Consider the following 16821-nt stretch of genomic DNA (forward strand, 5'->3'; position numbering starts at 1 on the left):
ACTCCTGCGAGTGCTGCCTGGCATCCAGAGGGCTCTCTAAATTGCTGAGAGGCCCCTCTTCCTCCTCACAAAGAGTTGTAGCTCCCAGGTCCCTCCTGAGTCAAGCCAGCACCATTTTGATGCAAAACGCACATTTGTCGTAGCCATGGCTTGTTGTCAACTTCCAACACGAAATCTTGTCTGCATCGATCTTCACGCCCTGGGACATCTTTTGCATCACGCAGGAACCCGCTGGCATCTTCATATGGTGGATTTCTGCAGTCTTCTACTAACCGGGGACTCTTCTTTTGCACCCTCTTCTGGGTTGGCAGGGGCTCCTGTCCATCCTGGAACTTCTTTCAACTTCTGGACTTGGTCCCCTTCCTTTGCAGGTCTTCAGGTCCAATAATCCAACAGTTTTTCTTTGCAGACTTGGTTGGCTGCTGCAAAATCCCCAAAACGAGGTGTAGTGTGTCCTAAGGAAACTTGCAGTACTTTACTCCTGCCTTTCTGGGCTCTGGGGTGGGGTAATTTACTTACCTTTACTGTATTCTTACTCTCCCAGCGATTCTGCACACACTACACTTGTCTAGGGGGGGAATTTGTGATTCGCATTCCACTTTCTTAGTATATGGTTTGTGTTGCCCCCAGACCTATTCTCTCCCATTGCATTCTATAGGATTTCCTACTGTTTGCATTTTTCTATGACTATTTACTTGTCTAATTTTGGTGTTTAGTGTACATATTGTGTATAATACTTACCTCCAGAAGGAGTATTGTCTCTAAGATATTTTTGGCACTGTGTCACTCAAATAAATACCTTTATTTTTGGTAACACTGAGTATTGTCTTTACTTGAGTATAAGTACTGTGTAACTATAAGTGGTATTGCATGAGCTTTGCATGTCTCCTAGTTCAGCCTAAGCTGCTCTGCTATACCTATCTCTATCAGCCCAAGCTGCTAGAACACTACTACATTACACTAATAAGGGTTAACTGGACCTGGTATAAGGTGTAGGTTCCCAATGGAACCCACTACAAACCAGGCCACCCTCCAGTAATGCTCAGTAGTACGCACTACTCAAGAGCTCTGCCTTGACTCTTAGGAATTAATCAAAAGTGTCTATGGTGCTGCATCACCTTCAACAGCAATGCCCAACAGGCTCAATGAAAGTCTTACCCCCTCCTGCAGCACAGAAGCGTTCAATGCGTCAGCAGAGGCCCTGATCTCGAGGCCTCAGAAACTCTGGTCTTGTTCGGTAGTCAGCTGCTCATGGTACTGCTACAGCAACGGGCAGGCATAGGCTCTTTGCTGACTGGCACTGCTGACTTTCTACAGTGATCAGAGATACTCCCAGAAGTCATACCCACATGGGTGGGCAGGGGGAGGGGACAGGGGTGTTGGTCTTCCAGCTCCCAGCAAGCGTTCAACGTGTTCCTCTGCATCCTTCAAGGTCCTTGACGGGATGGATCTCGATACGCGGGGCTCAGCTGGTTGTTCTCAGGCTCACTCTTGTCCCATGTCACGGCCTGAATTCTTTTGCAACTTAGGACCTGATTTAGAGTTTGGCGGACAGGTCATTCCTTCACAAACGTGACAGATATCCTGCCCACCATATTATGATTCCCATAGGATATAATGGTATCATAATACAGCAGACGGGATGTCCTTCACCTTTGTGACAGAGTAACTCCATTCTCCAAACTCTAAATCAGCCCTTTGTACCGGCAGCCCCTCCTGGCATACAGGGTTACTGTGGTACCTCCTGACACAATGCAGACTCCTCCGGTGAAATCACTTGTAGGCAGTTGACTCTGTATATACTATCTCAAAGTGAGAGAGAGTGTGCACAGAGCCCAAGGGTTCCCCTTAGAGGTTGATAGTGGCAAATTTAGATAATACCAATGCTCATTTTGTGGTAGTGTGATCGAGCAGTAGGCTTATCAGAGGGTAGTGCTAAGCATTCGTTGTACACACACAGGCAATAAATGAGAACACACACTCAAAGACTTAACTCCAGGCCAATAGGGTTTTATATAGAAAAATATTATTTTCTTAATTTATTTTAAAATCACAAGATTCAGAATTTAGGTAAGTACATACATTTTAAGGTACTTCACACAGTTAAGTATAGGAACTTTGAATTAAAACAGTAATGTACACAGTTTTGGCAAAAATGGCAATAAGCTATTTTAAAAGTGGACACTGAAAAAAAAATCAACAGTTCCTGAGGGAGGTAAGTATTGGTTAGTTTCTCAGGTGTGTAAAGCACTTACAAATTCAGTCTCCTTGCCAAAAGCAGCCCACTGTTGGGGGTTCAAGTCAACCCCAAACACCCAGCAACACAGGGCCAGTCAGGTGCAGAGGTCAAAGTAGGGCCCAAATAACACAGGCGCCTATGGAGAAGAGGGTTGCTCTGATTCTAGTCTGCTAGAAGTGCCTGCGTCCTCGGGGAGCAGACCAGGGGGGTTTTGTAGAGCACTGGGTGTGGGGGGTGTCCCAAACAGGCACATAAAATACACCCTCAGCGGCACAGGGGCAGCTGGGTGCAGTGTGTGAACAAGGCGTTGGGTTTTGTATTGAAGTCAATGGAGGGACCCAGGAGTCACTCTGGTGATACAGGCAGGGCACAAGGGGGCTTCTCGGGCCAGCCACCGACTGGGTTAGGATGAGGGCCGCCTTCTGGTCACTCCTGCACCAGTGGTTTGTTCCTCTCGGTCTCGGGGGTGCAGTGCTTTGTCCAGGCGTCAGGTTCCTTTATTACGAGGCAGTCGTGGTCAGTGGGAGCCCCTGGATCCTCTCTGCAGGTGTTGCTGTGGGGGTGCAGGGAAGCCGATTCAGGGTGTCCACGTCGTTGGAGTCGCCTGGGGGTCCTCTCTGCAGTGATGCTTTCTCTGGACACGGGCCAGGGGCATTGGGTGCAGAGTGTCTAGACTCACGCTTCCGAAGTGAGGCTGGAGTCTTCTTTAAAGTTGGTCTCTTTGGTGTAGATTTGGACAGAGCCGCTGTCTTTGGAACTTTCTTAGTCCTTCGGTATCAGGGCAGTCCTCTAGAGGCCGCTGGGACCGCTGAATGTGTCGCTGTGCAGGTTCTTTGAGTCTGGAGACAGGCAGGTAGGGCTGGGGCCAAGTCAGTTGTCTCCGTCGTCTCTGCAGGGCTTTCAGGTCAGCCGTCCTTTTCTTTCTTCAGGTTGCAGGAATCTGGTTTCCAGAGTTCAGGGTTGCCCCTAACTACTAAATTTAGGGGTGTGTTTAGGTCTGGGGGGCAGTCGCCTATGGCTACCGTCCTAGAGGGTGGCTACATCCTCTTTGTGCCTCCTCCCTGAAGGGAGGGGGGCACATCCCTATTCCTATTGGGGGGAATCCTCCAAAACAAGATGGAGGATTTCCTCAGGCAGGGGTCAACTCAGCTCAGGACACCTTAGGGGCTGTCTTGACTGGTGGGTGGTGACTCCTTGTTGTTCTCATTATCTCCTCCGGACTTGCCGCCAAAAGTAGGGGTTGTGCCCAGAGGAGCGGGCATCTCCACTAGCTGGAGTGGCCTGGGGCGCTGTAACACCAGGCTTGGGCATTTGAGGCTCACTGCCAGGTCTTACAATTCATGCAGGGGGAGGTGAGAATCACCTCCACCCAGTACAGGCTTTGTTCCTGGCCACAGAGTGACAAAGGCACTCACCCCATGTGGCCAGAAACCCGTCCTGATGTGGCAGGCTGGCAGGAACTGGTCAGCCTAACAGTAGGAACTCGACTGGTATACAGGGGGCATCTCTAAGATGTCCTCTGTGTGCATTTTTCAATAAATCCCACACTGGCATCAGTGTGGATTTATTGTGCTGAGAGGTTTGATACCAAACTTCCCATAATTCAGTGACTTTGCCAAATTGACTTTGCACAGGTCAATGACCCAATCAATGCACAAATCACAGAAGGAGTCCTTTCCGTGGGGCTCTCCAATGGAACTCGCTCGCCTCTTCTCTTCCTCACAAGGCACATTGCTCTTAGCAAGGAGGTAGGCTCTGGTGCTCCAGACTCCAGAGCAGGTGGTTTTGGTTTCCTTGGGCAATGTCTCTTCACTTATCAGGGTGACTAGCAGGCCTTGGCCCCCTAACTTGGTAACAGGTGGAAGTGTTCCCCTTCTCCATAGCCCATATGGCTGCTTGGCAGTTGACATTTTAGAGTCTCACCTTCCCCTTCTTATAGTCCATTTCCAGACAGCAAATGTAATTTAGGGTTTGAGTCTTTGAAGTCTTATGTTGGATTTCTGCTTCTTTTAAAGTCTACACTTGGCTGTATCTTTGTTCCTCTTGAAAGGTTGCATGTTGCAGCAGGAGAGTCTCAGAATCTTATAGTCCAACAACAAGGGCAGTGGAAGTGACTAAAGGTCACCCCTGAATGTTAGCCCAGAGTGATACGAGTATCAAAAGGTTAATCCTGGGCTTCCAACCCCACTCTTTCATTCCCTTGTCATCCCCATCTCCTTCCTGAGATTAGTCAAGGCCCCTTTATTTGTGATGTATCACTGAATCAAAGGGCACCCTTTTAAAGTGTAAAGGGACAGTCTCTTTCATTCTCTTTCTCCAATGTGCCCCACACAGCTCACAGGAGCGCTGCAATAAACAAATCAGTCTGAGGGGGATTATTCTACTCCTCACCTCTTCACCAGGCCTGGGCTTCACAACATAGAATCCAAAGTAATGTAATGTATCATTGTAGGCACACTGCACTCTATGTACAATACAAAGCACACGCACTGCCCAGCATGGTTACATCCATGTATGGTGCCACTACAGACTCACATACATTCAACACACACAATCTGTGCATGTACTCAGTATTGTAGCTCTCTACTGTACCATGGTGTGCTATTTGCCAAGACACACAGCACCCACACTCACTATGTGTGCTACACCACAATTCACCATTCATGAACTGCACTTCTCGCAAGTACACACACACATAGCACATGCTTCCATTGCACATGAACTGCACAGCACTACATCTCCCAAGCAATGTATCCTTGCAAGCATATATACACACACTCTAGTACATGCCCTCACAATGCATGTAATGTGCAGTAATACTCTACCCCTGTACTGTAACCTTCCCAGGAACACATACATTGAGCACAGAGTCACTACTTTTGTAGGACAAGGGCAGTTAAGCACAGAGCAGGAGAACTTTAAAACAGTGAGTGAGCCTGTAGGCCCCACTTCAGTGAAGAAGGGTAAAGGGGTCTATTCACTCCTACTGATCACTACATGTTAGGCTGCCACCACCGCACTTGTGCGGCTTAACGTTTTGGTGAAAGGGGTAGCCTTCTACCACTACGGGAGTAGCACTTTGGGCACTCCTCCCAGTCCATAAAAACCACAATCCCATAGACAGGCCTTTGTCATGGCGCACACAGATGATCCGCGTTTGCCTGTGACAACAGCACGTCTTTTACAGTGCAAAGGACTTTGCCACACCAAAAGAATCGAATTGCAGATGCCCATGGAAGTGCCAGCTGTGGCCACAGAAGGGGAAATATGACTTGCTCTTGACAGCAGCCCAGAGTGAATCCCATGATCGGGCAGTCACTCTGCTCTCTTTGAAGGACTCAAAAGATTTCACAATGACTTACCAAGCCAATATTTGGGAGTTAAGGTAAGTACAGCCACCAATCAGAATCACATCAGAAGGTGACACCGGGCAGCACTGGGGCGACCGGGTGCAGTAAGGCATCGGGTGCCCAAATGTTTCTGGGAGTTTGGTCATAGTGAGGACATCCTGCAGGCTCTGGCTAGGAGGCCAGTAAGAGGCCACTCAGGGACAACAAGCAGGAAGGCTGAAGACTTGAAATGTCCAGGAAGGTAGGTGCACAGTTGATCCTTGTCACCAGGGCCCAGAGGTGACGAATTCAGTGGTGTTCTTTCGCATCAAGTTTCACCATCCAGGAGTACTTAGTCCCGAGAGCCTGCATGTTGAGGCTGCAGACTTCATCAGGGAGTCCTGCAGGTGATCAACCAAGGTGGACACGAGCTCAGGGGAGCCGGGGGATGTCGCTGACACCGGTGGCCCTCCTCAGTTGGCCTTAGGGGCTACAGGTGCAGTGGCTGCTGTAGGTGTCAGGTTTCCTCTCACCACCAGGCTGTGGTAGAGGCGGCCTCTGTGCAGGGGATGCAGGAGACTTTAATGAGTCCAGGACGGATGACACTAAGGTGGACTGGGGCTCAGGACACCTGGGGAGCCCTGCTGGCACGGTTGGTGGCCTTCTCACAGGGTCGAGGTTGTCAGGTGAAGAGGTCACCAGGCTCGGGTTTCCAGGCTGCAGAGCCCTTGTTGGATACTTTGCTGCTGAGCAGGTCTGCTGTTCACGGGAGTCTAAGTCTTTTTAGAAGGCAGACAGGCTGTCTGGGTTTCTTGAAGCTGCAGCTGAAGGACGTGTCTTTTTGTGCAGAGTCCAGTGAGGTTAGCAGGCAGGCCGGAAGGGCTGGTACCGGGTCAGCTGCTTCTGCTGTGGGGTAAACTCTTCTTTGTCCTTCTTCTTTGTAGGTAGTCAGGATCTGGGTTTTAGGTTTAAGGGTGCCAACCAAATATTTCATTTAGGGGCAGTATAGGGAATGCCAATGGGCGGAACTCCTTTAGGGTTACTTCACCCATCTTATGACCACTTCCGCTGGGAAGTGAGTATAACCCTGGTGGTCAATTCCTTCCAAGCAAGATGGAGGAACTTGAAAAGTATTGTCCACTTCAGCTTGTCCACCTTACGGGTGGGACTGGTATGAAATGGGCATCCCAGGATTCAAAGAAGCCATCATGTAGCTGGTGAACTTGTAATGACCAGTGTCCAGTACACACATTTAAAATGGCTTTCCAGTGCACTTACTCTGTCTCAGAATCAACAGAGACACACCAGGGGCATATCTGCGCATGCATATATGCTTTCACACGTGCCTGAATGATTCAAGCTTTAGGGGTGACTTAGACCTGGCACATGCAGTGATAGGAGACCTGGCACATGCAGTGACAGGAGACCTGGCACACAAGGGTGTGTGACAGGTTTTATTTTCGGTTTAGCCTGCCCCAACACAAGCAGTCTGCAATGGGAGCACTGTGTGGGTTAACTTAGGGATCCTTGAGGATGGCACAATTGGTGCTGCAGCCCTCAGTGTAGGAAAGTACCATCTTGCCTGGCATGTTACCCCGATTTTTACATGTATGTAAGTTTGGTTTTGCCTGTCTCACTGGGATCCTGCTAGCCAGGACCCCAGTGCTCAGTTTGTAGCCTGAATGTGTGTACCTGAGTAGCGACTAACTGTGTCACTGAGGCTCTGCTAACCAGAACCTCAGTGCTTATGATCTCTCTGCCTTTAAAACTGTCACTATAGGCTAGTCACCATTTTCACCAATTCTAATTGGCACACTGGAACACCCTTATCATTCCCTAGTATATGGTACTTAGGTACCCAGGGTATTGGGGTACCAGGAGAACCCTATGGGCTGCAGCATTTCTTTTGCCACCCGTAGCGAGCTCAGACAAATCTTACACAGGACTGCCACTGCAGCCTAAGTGAAATAATGCACACGTTATTTCACAGCCATTTTACACTGCACTTAAGTAACTTATAAGTCACCTATATGTGAAACCTTCACTTAGTGAAGGTTAGGTGCAAAGTTAATAAGTGTGAGGGCACCTTGGCACAAGCCAAGGTGCCCCCACATAGTTCAGGGCAATTTGCCCGGACTTTGTGGGTGCGGGGACACCACTACACGCGTGCACTACATATAGGTCAATACCTATATGTAGCTTCACAATGGTTACTCCGAATATGGCCATGTAACATGTCTAAGAGCATGGAATTCTCCCCCCATGCCAAATCTGGTATTGGGGTGCCAATCCCATGCATCCCCGGGGCTCCACTATGGACCCCGGGTACTGCCAAACCAGCTCTCTGGGGTTTTCACTGCAGCTACCGCTGCTGCCAACCCACAGACAGGGTTGTGCCCTCCTGAGGTCTGGGCAGCCCAGTCCCAGAAAGGCAGAACAAAGAATTTCCTCTGAGAGAGGGTGTTACACTCTCTCCCTTTGGAAATAGGTGTTAAGGGCTGGGAAGGAGTAGCCTCCCCCAGCCTCTGGAAATGCTTTGAACAGCACAGATGGTGCCCTCCTTGCGTAAGCCAGTCTACACCGGTTCAGGGAACTCCCAGTCCCAGCTGTGGCGCGAAACTGGTCAAAGGAAAGGGGAGTGACCAGTCCCCTGTCCATCACTACCCCAGGGGTGGTGCCCAGAGCTCCTCCAGTGTGTCCCAGCCCTCTGCTATCTTGAATCCAGAGGTGTGAGGGCACAATGGAGGCCTCTGAGTGGCCAGTGCCAGCAGGTGATGTCAGAGACCCCTTCTGACAGGTGCTTACCTCACTAGGTGGCCAATCCTCCTCTGAGGGCTATTTAGGGTCTCTCCTTTTCCGCAGATAACGACTTGCAAGAATTCACCAGAGTTCCTCTGCATCCCCCTCTTCGACTTCTGCCAAGGATCGACCGCAGACTGCTCCAGTAGCAAGAAGACTACCCGCGACATTGTAGCACCTAATCCTGTCAGCTTTTTCGACTGTTTCCTGGTGGTGCATGCTCTGGGGGCTGTCTGCCTTCACCCTGCACTGGAAGCCAAGAAGAAATCTCCAGTGGGTCGACGGAATCTTCCCCCTGCTTTAGCAGGCACCAAACTTCAGTGTCACCAGTACTCTGGGACCCCTCTCATCCTGACGAGCGTGGCCCCTGTAACACAGGAGGTGGACCCAAGTGACCCAGACTGTCCAGTGGCCCAACTGTCCAAATTTGGAGGAGGTAAGTCCTTGCCTTCCCTCTCCAGACAGTAATCCTGTGTATTGCATGAAATGCAGCTGCTAGGGCTTCTGTGCACTTTTGCAAGGAATCCTTCCTGCATAGCCTAGCCCAGATCCCTAGCACTACGTCCTGCATTGCTCAACTCGCTGAGTTGACCACTGGCTTCGCTGGACTCTTTTGTAGTGTTGAGACGACCGCTGTGCTCAGTTTTCTTGAACCCCTGGTCAAGTGCTTCTGCGGGTGCTGCCTGCTTCTGCGTGGGCTCTCTGTGTTGCTGAGCGCCCCCTCTGTCTCCTCCTCCAAGGGGCTCCCTCCTGGTCCTTCCTGGGCCCGGGCAGCACCCATTTTCTGCAACCGCGACCTTTGCAGCTAGCAAGGCTTGTTTGTGGTCTTTCTGCATGGAAACAACTCTGCCGTGGGACATCTTCTTTGCAAAGGAGAGGTTCCTGGCATCTTCCGTTGTTGCAGAATCTTCAATTTCTTCCACCGGGAGGCAGCTATTTTTGCACCTTCATCCGGGGTTTAGTGGGTTCCTGCCCCCCTGGACACTTTCGTGACTCTTGGACTTGGTACCCTTCCTTTGCAGGTCCTCAGGCCCAGGAATCAGTCTTCAGTGCTTTGCAGTCTGTTGTGGTTTTTGCAGAATCCTCTATCACAAGTTTAGTGTGTTTCTGGGGAAGTAGTATCACTTTTACTCCTACTTTTCAGGGTCTTGGGGTGGGGTATCTTGGACACCCTTAGTGTTTTCTTACACTCCCAGCAACCCTCTACACACTACACTAGGCCAGGGGGCTCTAAGTAGTTCACATTCCACTTTCTTAGTATATGGTTTGTGTTGCCCCTAGGCCTATTGCATCCTATTGTATTCTACAGTGTTTGCACTATTTTTTTAAACTGTTTACTTACCTGATCTTGGTTTGTATGTATATTTTGTGTATTTTACTTACCTCCTAAAGGAGTATATCCCCCGAGATATTTTTGGCACATTGTCACTAAAATAAAGTACCTTCATTTTTAGTAACTACGAGTATTGTGTTTCTTGTGATATAGTGCTATATGATTTAAGTGGTATAATAGGAGCTTTGCATGTCTCTTAGTTCAGCCTAAGCTGCTCTGCTATAGCTACGTCTATCAGCCTAAGCTGCTAGAACCCTACTAATCTACTAATAAGGGATAACTGGACCTGACACCAGGTGTAAGTACCATCAGGTACCCACTGTAAGCCAGGCCAGCCTCCTACACTCAGAGTACCCCATGCCCTAGGTACCAGGGATACTATTTACTGGGGATTTACAGTGGTAGCTAAAGAGTTTGCCAACTGTGCAGTTTTGGGGAAAGAGATCTGGCACTGGGGGCCTGTTTAGCAGGGACCCAGTGCACTAAAAGTCAAAGCTACATCACAAACCAGCCAAAAAGTAGGGGCTTTCCAACAGCAAACAAACGTAGATTTGTCTGAAACTAACCAATGTCAAGTGTACACATTTTCCAGTACTGTCCAGTGCAAAATATGTGCAGTATTTGGTGTCTCAAGGCATAGAAGTGGAAGGAATCTCATTGTTACCCACTGTATAGACTTTCTAGGTGATTCTCAGCCAATCAGAGGTTATAGTTGGGGCTGTAGATCTTCATCCTGAACAAGTTACAATAAAGAGGGGGTGGCACAGGACAGAACTCTGTTCTGAGCTCTCTAGTCTAAGTACTATCCCCTTGCACGAAGTAGGATAACCTGCTAGATGTTCGTCAATCAAGCATAACCTGGAGGGTTAGCCTGCTGGCTTGAACATGCTTTACAGAGTTCAGCAAGTTGTCAATTCAGAAACAATAAATAAGCTATTTAATGGATTAAGATGGCTTCCTTATCATCCCTGGCTACTGAAAATATTCTGTCAGTAATTAAGACTTGTCTTCAGTTTTCTGCCTGAAAAATGACCACAGGTGTTGGAGTTGTTGAATAAATGATCACAGCCCAGGCAGGCAGGGCACTGCTTTGGGAAACAATAGCAGGAAACTAAACAAGGTACATTTGGGAACTGAGTGGTGACAAGCAGATGCTTTTGAAAGACGTCTGGATCAGAAAACAACACCCCCTATGTAACAAGCATTGACAAAGCCAATATGTCCAGCTTAGGATGCAAGATATTTGGCTTTGTCAACTCACATTTATTTTGCCATCTGAAGGAAGCTAGCTCTGTATAGACTAAATCAAAATGAGATATAGTGTGTACAGAGTACAGGGGTTCCCCCAGAGGCTTAACAGAGGCCAAAGTAGATAATACTAATGCTCTCTTGTGTGTTAGTGTGGTCAAGCAGTTAGGCTTATCAGAGGGTAGTGCAAAGCATTTGTTGTACACACACAGACAATAGAAGAAGCACACACTCAATGACAAACTCCAGAACAATGGTTTTTATATAGCAAAAATATATTTTGTTAATTTATTTCTAGAATCATAAGATTCAAGTTGCAGGCAAGTACATAAATTAATAAGTATTTCACATATGTACCAATGCAACTTTGATTGAAATTGTTAAGTTGTACAGTTTTTTTAATAAATGGCAATAATCTGTTTTAAAAGTTGACACTGCAATTTTCAGAACAGTTCCTGGGGGAAGAAAAGTTAGTATGTTTTGAAGGTAAGCACAACACTTACAGTTCCAGTCTCCGGGGTTTAGAAAGTCCACTGGTTGGGGTTGAAGTTAATCCCAAACACCAATTACCCGCAACAAGGGGCTGGCTGGGTGCAGAGGTCAAAGTTGAGACAAGTTTAACATGGGCTCCTATGGTTTCAGATCTGCTGGCAGGGTAAGTACCCACGTCTTCAGAGGGAAGACCTGGGGGGTTTAGAGGAGAAGTTGGGGGGGGGGGAGGAAGAGGAGGCTCCACCAGTAGGCACCAAACTCACAGGGGAGGCCGGGTGCAGCGTGGCATGCAAACAGAGCGTCGGGATCCCAATGCTTTCCTGTGAGGGGACCCGGGGATCACCTAGATGCTGCAGGCTTGGTCCAGGGAGTTGGCGAGGGGGACAGGGGAATCCACAAGTAGGCACCAAACTCACACCGTAAGTGGCACAGGGGTGGCCGGGTGCAGCGTGGCATGCAAACAGAGCGCCGGGATCCCAATGCTTTCCTGTGAGGGGACCAGGGGGTCACCTAGATGCTGCAGGCTTGGTCCAGGGAGTTGGTTCAGAAAACCCACAGGCTGGACAAGTAGGAGGGCTGCCTGCTGAACGTTGCTGCACTGGAGGTCGGGTTCTCCAATGCCTGCGAGTTGTGGTGCAGTGCACCTTTAAGCGTCGGATATCTTCGTCTAGAGCTTTCGCAGTCAGGAGGGTCCTCTGGGTTCACACTGCAGGCGTCGCTGTAGGGGACAGGAGTGGTCAACCCACAGTGGGCATTTGCTTGGAATCGCTTGGGGACCCTGTCTAGCTGGTTGTCCCACCTGGACATGGGTCGTGGGCGTCAGATGCAGTGTGGTCAGGACTCATGGATCTGGGAAGGCTCTGGACTCCTTAGATGTAGTTTCTGCTTGGCTGGGGCCTCTGTCCACAGGAATATTTGGTCCTCTGTGATGCAGGGCAGTCTTCTGGAGCTTGGCAGAAGTCGCTGGACCAGCAGGATGTGTTGCTTTTTTTTCCAGGTTCTTTGAAGCAGGAGACTGGTCGGTGGGGCTAGTGTCAAGTCAGTCTTCATCTTTCCTTTTCTCTGCTGGGGCTTCAGCTTAGCTCGCACCAGTATGAGCAGAGAAACCACTGTCCTGGGACTGGGCACAGTGCAACATAGCTGGAGCCGGCCCTGGGCTCCCCAGGGCATTAATGTCTATGGGAAGGTGGCCACATGACCTTTCTCCCTTTTGTGTGCACAGTCAAGCCCTGGGGTTGCAAAAGCAACCCCCTCTCCCTAATACACAAATTAAAATCCCCCCACTTAACCTCGCCCTCCTGGGGGGGCAAAAATAGCAAGCATGGGTAGCCATGCTTGTTTTTGTTAAACAAAATATTTCCATGTATGCATCACAAATTTGTGGGAATTTTTTTAATAATAATTTTTATAAAGGCTCCCGGCGGAGCCCCTGTGGAACCCCACCACCAGGCCTAGTGGGTCAGAGCATGCCAACCATGCTCCCTTGTGTTTTTTTCCATTTTTCTTGGGACTCTGCTGAATTCGAGCCCCAAGATGGCTGCCACCACTTCCTGGTCGAAGTGCTGGCAGTCAATCAGATCTCATTTTGGGATCTGTAGATCCTCTGCAGACCTAGATATACATAAATCTTTTTCCCCCCCAATAACTCAACAACTACTGAACAGATTTACACCTAATTACAAAAAGAGATCCTTCTGGACCAAGATATGGCATTCTGACTAGTTTGGTTTAATCGTGTTCATTAGTTTGGGTTGCAGTTGTGTCTAAAACCCCTTTTGGAAATTTCACAGGAAAATGCACCCCACCTCTCGGCCTCCACTTGAGAACTCACCTCAAAACTTTCAAGACAGCACCCGAAGTGAATGGCAAACTAGTTTTGAAAATTTTGTGAAGATTCATCATACGGCACTAAAGTTATTAGCAAAACATACCTTAGTATCAGCTTAATGTCATTGCATGTTGACTGTGCCCTTTATCCACAGGTGACTTGGAAAAAAACAAATCAAGACATATCAAAGGGATAACTGAAAATACTATGCAAGTAGACATTAGGGTATACCTAGACGGTGGCTGTTTGTGGAACAAGCAATGAAAAGCATGAGGATGTACAATTACAAAAAGCATATAAGTGAAAAGGATTACCTGGAAGCAGCCTTATTTTCAAGAATTGAGTGTCTTCCTGCAATCCAGGTATAATTACCTTTAAATTGAAATTCTGTTGAAAAGAAACATAATTGCTTACAATTTAAATGATCAATTATGACACAAATGTAAACATCTACAGGCATCATTTTCAAGGTTTTAGTTTATTGTAACAATGGAATTAATTTTCAATCAGCCACTTTTTTTAGTTCCACCTAACGAGTAAAAAGGTAAAAACTGGCTTATAAACACAAGAAGACTAGTAAGTCAAACAGTAGTGCAACCCAAAGTTCACCATTTGCTGAAAATAAAATCTCAAATAACCTGTATTAAGTCTACTGTAGTATGCCATACAAGCTCATGGACAGTGTCTTTAGCAAACACATAACAAATAACAAAGGTTTACTCTAAAATGTATACCAGAAGAAGGATGTCTCTCTTACTGGACTGGGAATGCATCACTCACTTGACTTACCAAAGGTATTTATGGCAAGCAGTAAATTTGTACTCAAGAAAGTGGCAAATAGTTTGGAACTCAAATACACGATTTGGCACAAAAAAAGCAATATATAACATCAACAGCCAGTCAGAGCAAATCACTGACAGATTTTTTTTTCAATCTACAAAAAAGAACTAATTTTTTATTTTTATTTTTAAGAGTTTTCTATAGCGCTAGCAAGACCGAGAGGGTAACAGAGCGCTTTACAGCATGAAAGGAAGTAAACATAAGAATAAACATGATAAACATAAGTATAAACATAAGAAACACAACAAGTCAAGGGTCATTTTGTACAATGGGGGTACAAGTGGGTTCTCACGGATAGAAGGGTGGCAGTTCGGGGAAGGGGGGGTGGAGAGGGAGAGACCCTTATTAATGAGAGGGGTGGTTTAGGAGGAATTCTTTCAGTAGTTTCTTAAAGGACAGGTGGGAGGTGTTAGATCTGATGTGGATGGGTAAGGAGTTCCATATTCTCGGAGCGTTGTTAGAGAAGGAGCATGATCGAGTTTTTTGCTTGTTGGGTTTCGGAAGGAGGAGGAGGAGAGAGTTTGTGCTTCTCAGAGATCTGGTTTGACCAGCTTTCACTAGCTTGTTAGCGAGGTATTCAGGTTTTCCAGTGTGAAGGGCTTTGTGTGTCAGGCAGGCAGTGCGGAACAGGCAGCGGGCCTCAATCGAGAGCCATTTCAGGTTCTAATGATAATTAAAATAAAGCACCCAATGATCTGGGTACTTCCTTGGGCCTAAATGATCCCAAGTAAGAAGTTCATGTGCTCCCGGAAGTCTTTGTGAAAGACTGGGATTAGCACAAGCTGTGCTCACTTTAGCAAGACAATGGTTCAGAGGTGCCACCAGTCAGCATGCTATAATGTTGTAAGCTGGTAGAGATAGGTCTGACCAAAGTATACACATCATAAGAGAAATATTCTTGATGTCTGCATGGATGTGAAAAAGGGGAACAAAAAGAAATCAAATGTGAAAAATCAGATGTCTATCTGTCACTCTCCCTGAGAGGGCAGTAGCCAACCTCGACTATGGACAAAGTACTATCTGTATGTGTCACCTGGTCATCGCAAACTCTTCATCTCAATACTCGCCGAGCGTCAGGCTGGATCTGGAAAACCTTGAGCAGGACCTCTGCACAACGCAAAGTAGCATCAATCTTTTCCACATCGGTGGCATCTGCATCAGTGGTGACATGTGCAGTGCCTATATAGGTGCCACCTTGGCGCACTGGCATTACTTCCTTTCATGTCTATTTCTGCCCCCAAATTGCAGAGCTGCGACTGAATAATGTATGACTAATGCACAGAATTGGCCAGGAGCTTCGAGGGAAGAGCCCATTTTAGATATCTGGGAGGAAGGCAGGGTCGGCGAGGACTCTGCTGTTAGAGATATTCTATACCTGAAAAAGCGTAAACCGAAGATAAGTTTTTTGCTCTTCTAATAGAGAGTTCTAACTGCAGATTCCTCACCTTAGAATAGATACCCAAGCAATACCTCCCAGGAGGTGAGCTGCAAACTAGCTCAAACCCAGAAATCCTTGAGGACCAAACTGGAAAAATGCTTGTACCAGACGGTCCAAGCAATAGTGCTTTGTGAATGTGCACAGTGACGACCACGTAGCAGCCAGGTAGATGTTCAGAATAGGTTCTCTGATTGCTAATCCAGTGGGAGCAGCCTTGAACCCGGCGGAATGAGCCTGCAACCCCTCACATAGCTTATTCTTAACTAGCACGTAGCAGATATTGATGCAAAGTACAATACATAGATAGGTAGTTCTGATGCACAGCACTGAACTTTTTCACTCCTCTGAAACTTTTAAACAGCTGATTGCCCCCCCAAGGAGGTCTTGGTACAATCAATATAAAAACACAGAGCTATTTTAAGCACCAACAAGATGAGCCTCTCCTCTTCACTAGAAGGATGAGATTGAGCAAAACATTTTTACAAAGTGATGTTTGGGTTGATGTGGAATGAAGTAACCACCTTCGGTAGGAAAGAGGCATGAGTCTGAAGAACCAGTAGAAGCTGGTGTATGGATGATCGGGAAGAGGTTGAAACTCACTGACCCAATGAACAAGTTATTTACCTTCGGTAACGAGGTATCTGGTAGAGACTCTATCTAGCTGCAGACTCCTCACCTTAGAATTCCCTGGCGTCAGCTTAGAATACGGAGTTTTTTCTGAGCAGTACCCTGCGCGCGCGCCGTCGGGCGGCGTCGTTCGGATCCGCGTGCGTCGACCAGCTCCGCGTGCGTAGTCAGCGTCGTTGGAGCTGTGTATGACATCACGGTTGTCTATATAGACGCCATCTCGGCGCACGTACGTCAGTTCTTTTCCACAACTTCCCACGCCAGAAGCGCAGAGTCATGGAAGAACCAACCAATATGCATTTAAGCTTGTTGACTGTTTGGAGTAAAAACACTTTCATGCCTATAAGAAAGGCAAAAGTTACCAAAATCAAAAATATACATATGTACACATAAAAACATATATACATATATATATAAACCATCAACTCTCGCTGCTCAATCTCCACGCATGAAGGCGCAGAGTTGACAGGTTCGGGTGGAGAACCTTCCCCTGCTGCTGCGACAGAAGATCCTCCCGAAGAGGCAGCCTGTTCGGAGGACCGATGCTCATTTTGAGAAGCTCTGGATACCAAACTCTCCGTGCCCAATCCAGAGCCACAAGGATTACTTGGGCCCGGTCGTTCTTGATTTTCTTGAGAACTCTGGGCA

At 47.7% G+C, this 16821-nt stretch overlaps 1 protein-coding gene across 3 annotated transcripts in view; it reads right to left on the reverse strand.

Moving 5' to 3' along the window:
* The window catches only part of SMCHD1 (structural maintenance of chromosomes flexible hinge domain containing 1), a 2128336-nt gene that overhangs the window by 1168689 nt on the left and 942826 nt on the right, over nucleotides 1–16821 (reverse strand). For all 3 annotated transcript variants that reach the window (XM_069219969.1, XM_069219967.1, XM_069219968.1), the window contains exon 22: nucleotides 13583–13655. In XM_069219969.1, the coding sequence (XP_069076070.1) occupies nucleotides 13583–13655 (73 nt within the window). The remainder of the gene's footprint in view (nucleotides 1–13582; nucleotides 13656–16821) is intronic.

This window comes from Pleurodeles waltl, chromosome 2_2, assembly GCF_031143425.1.
Source record: "Pleurodeles waltl isolate 20211129_DDA chromosome 2_2, aPleWal1.hap1.20221129, whole genome shotgun sequence".
Classification (NCBI taxonomy): Eukaryota; Metazoa; Chordata; class Amphibia; order Caudata; family Salamandridae; genus Pleurodeles; species Pleurodeles waltl.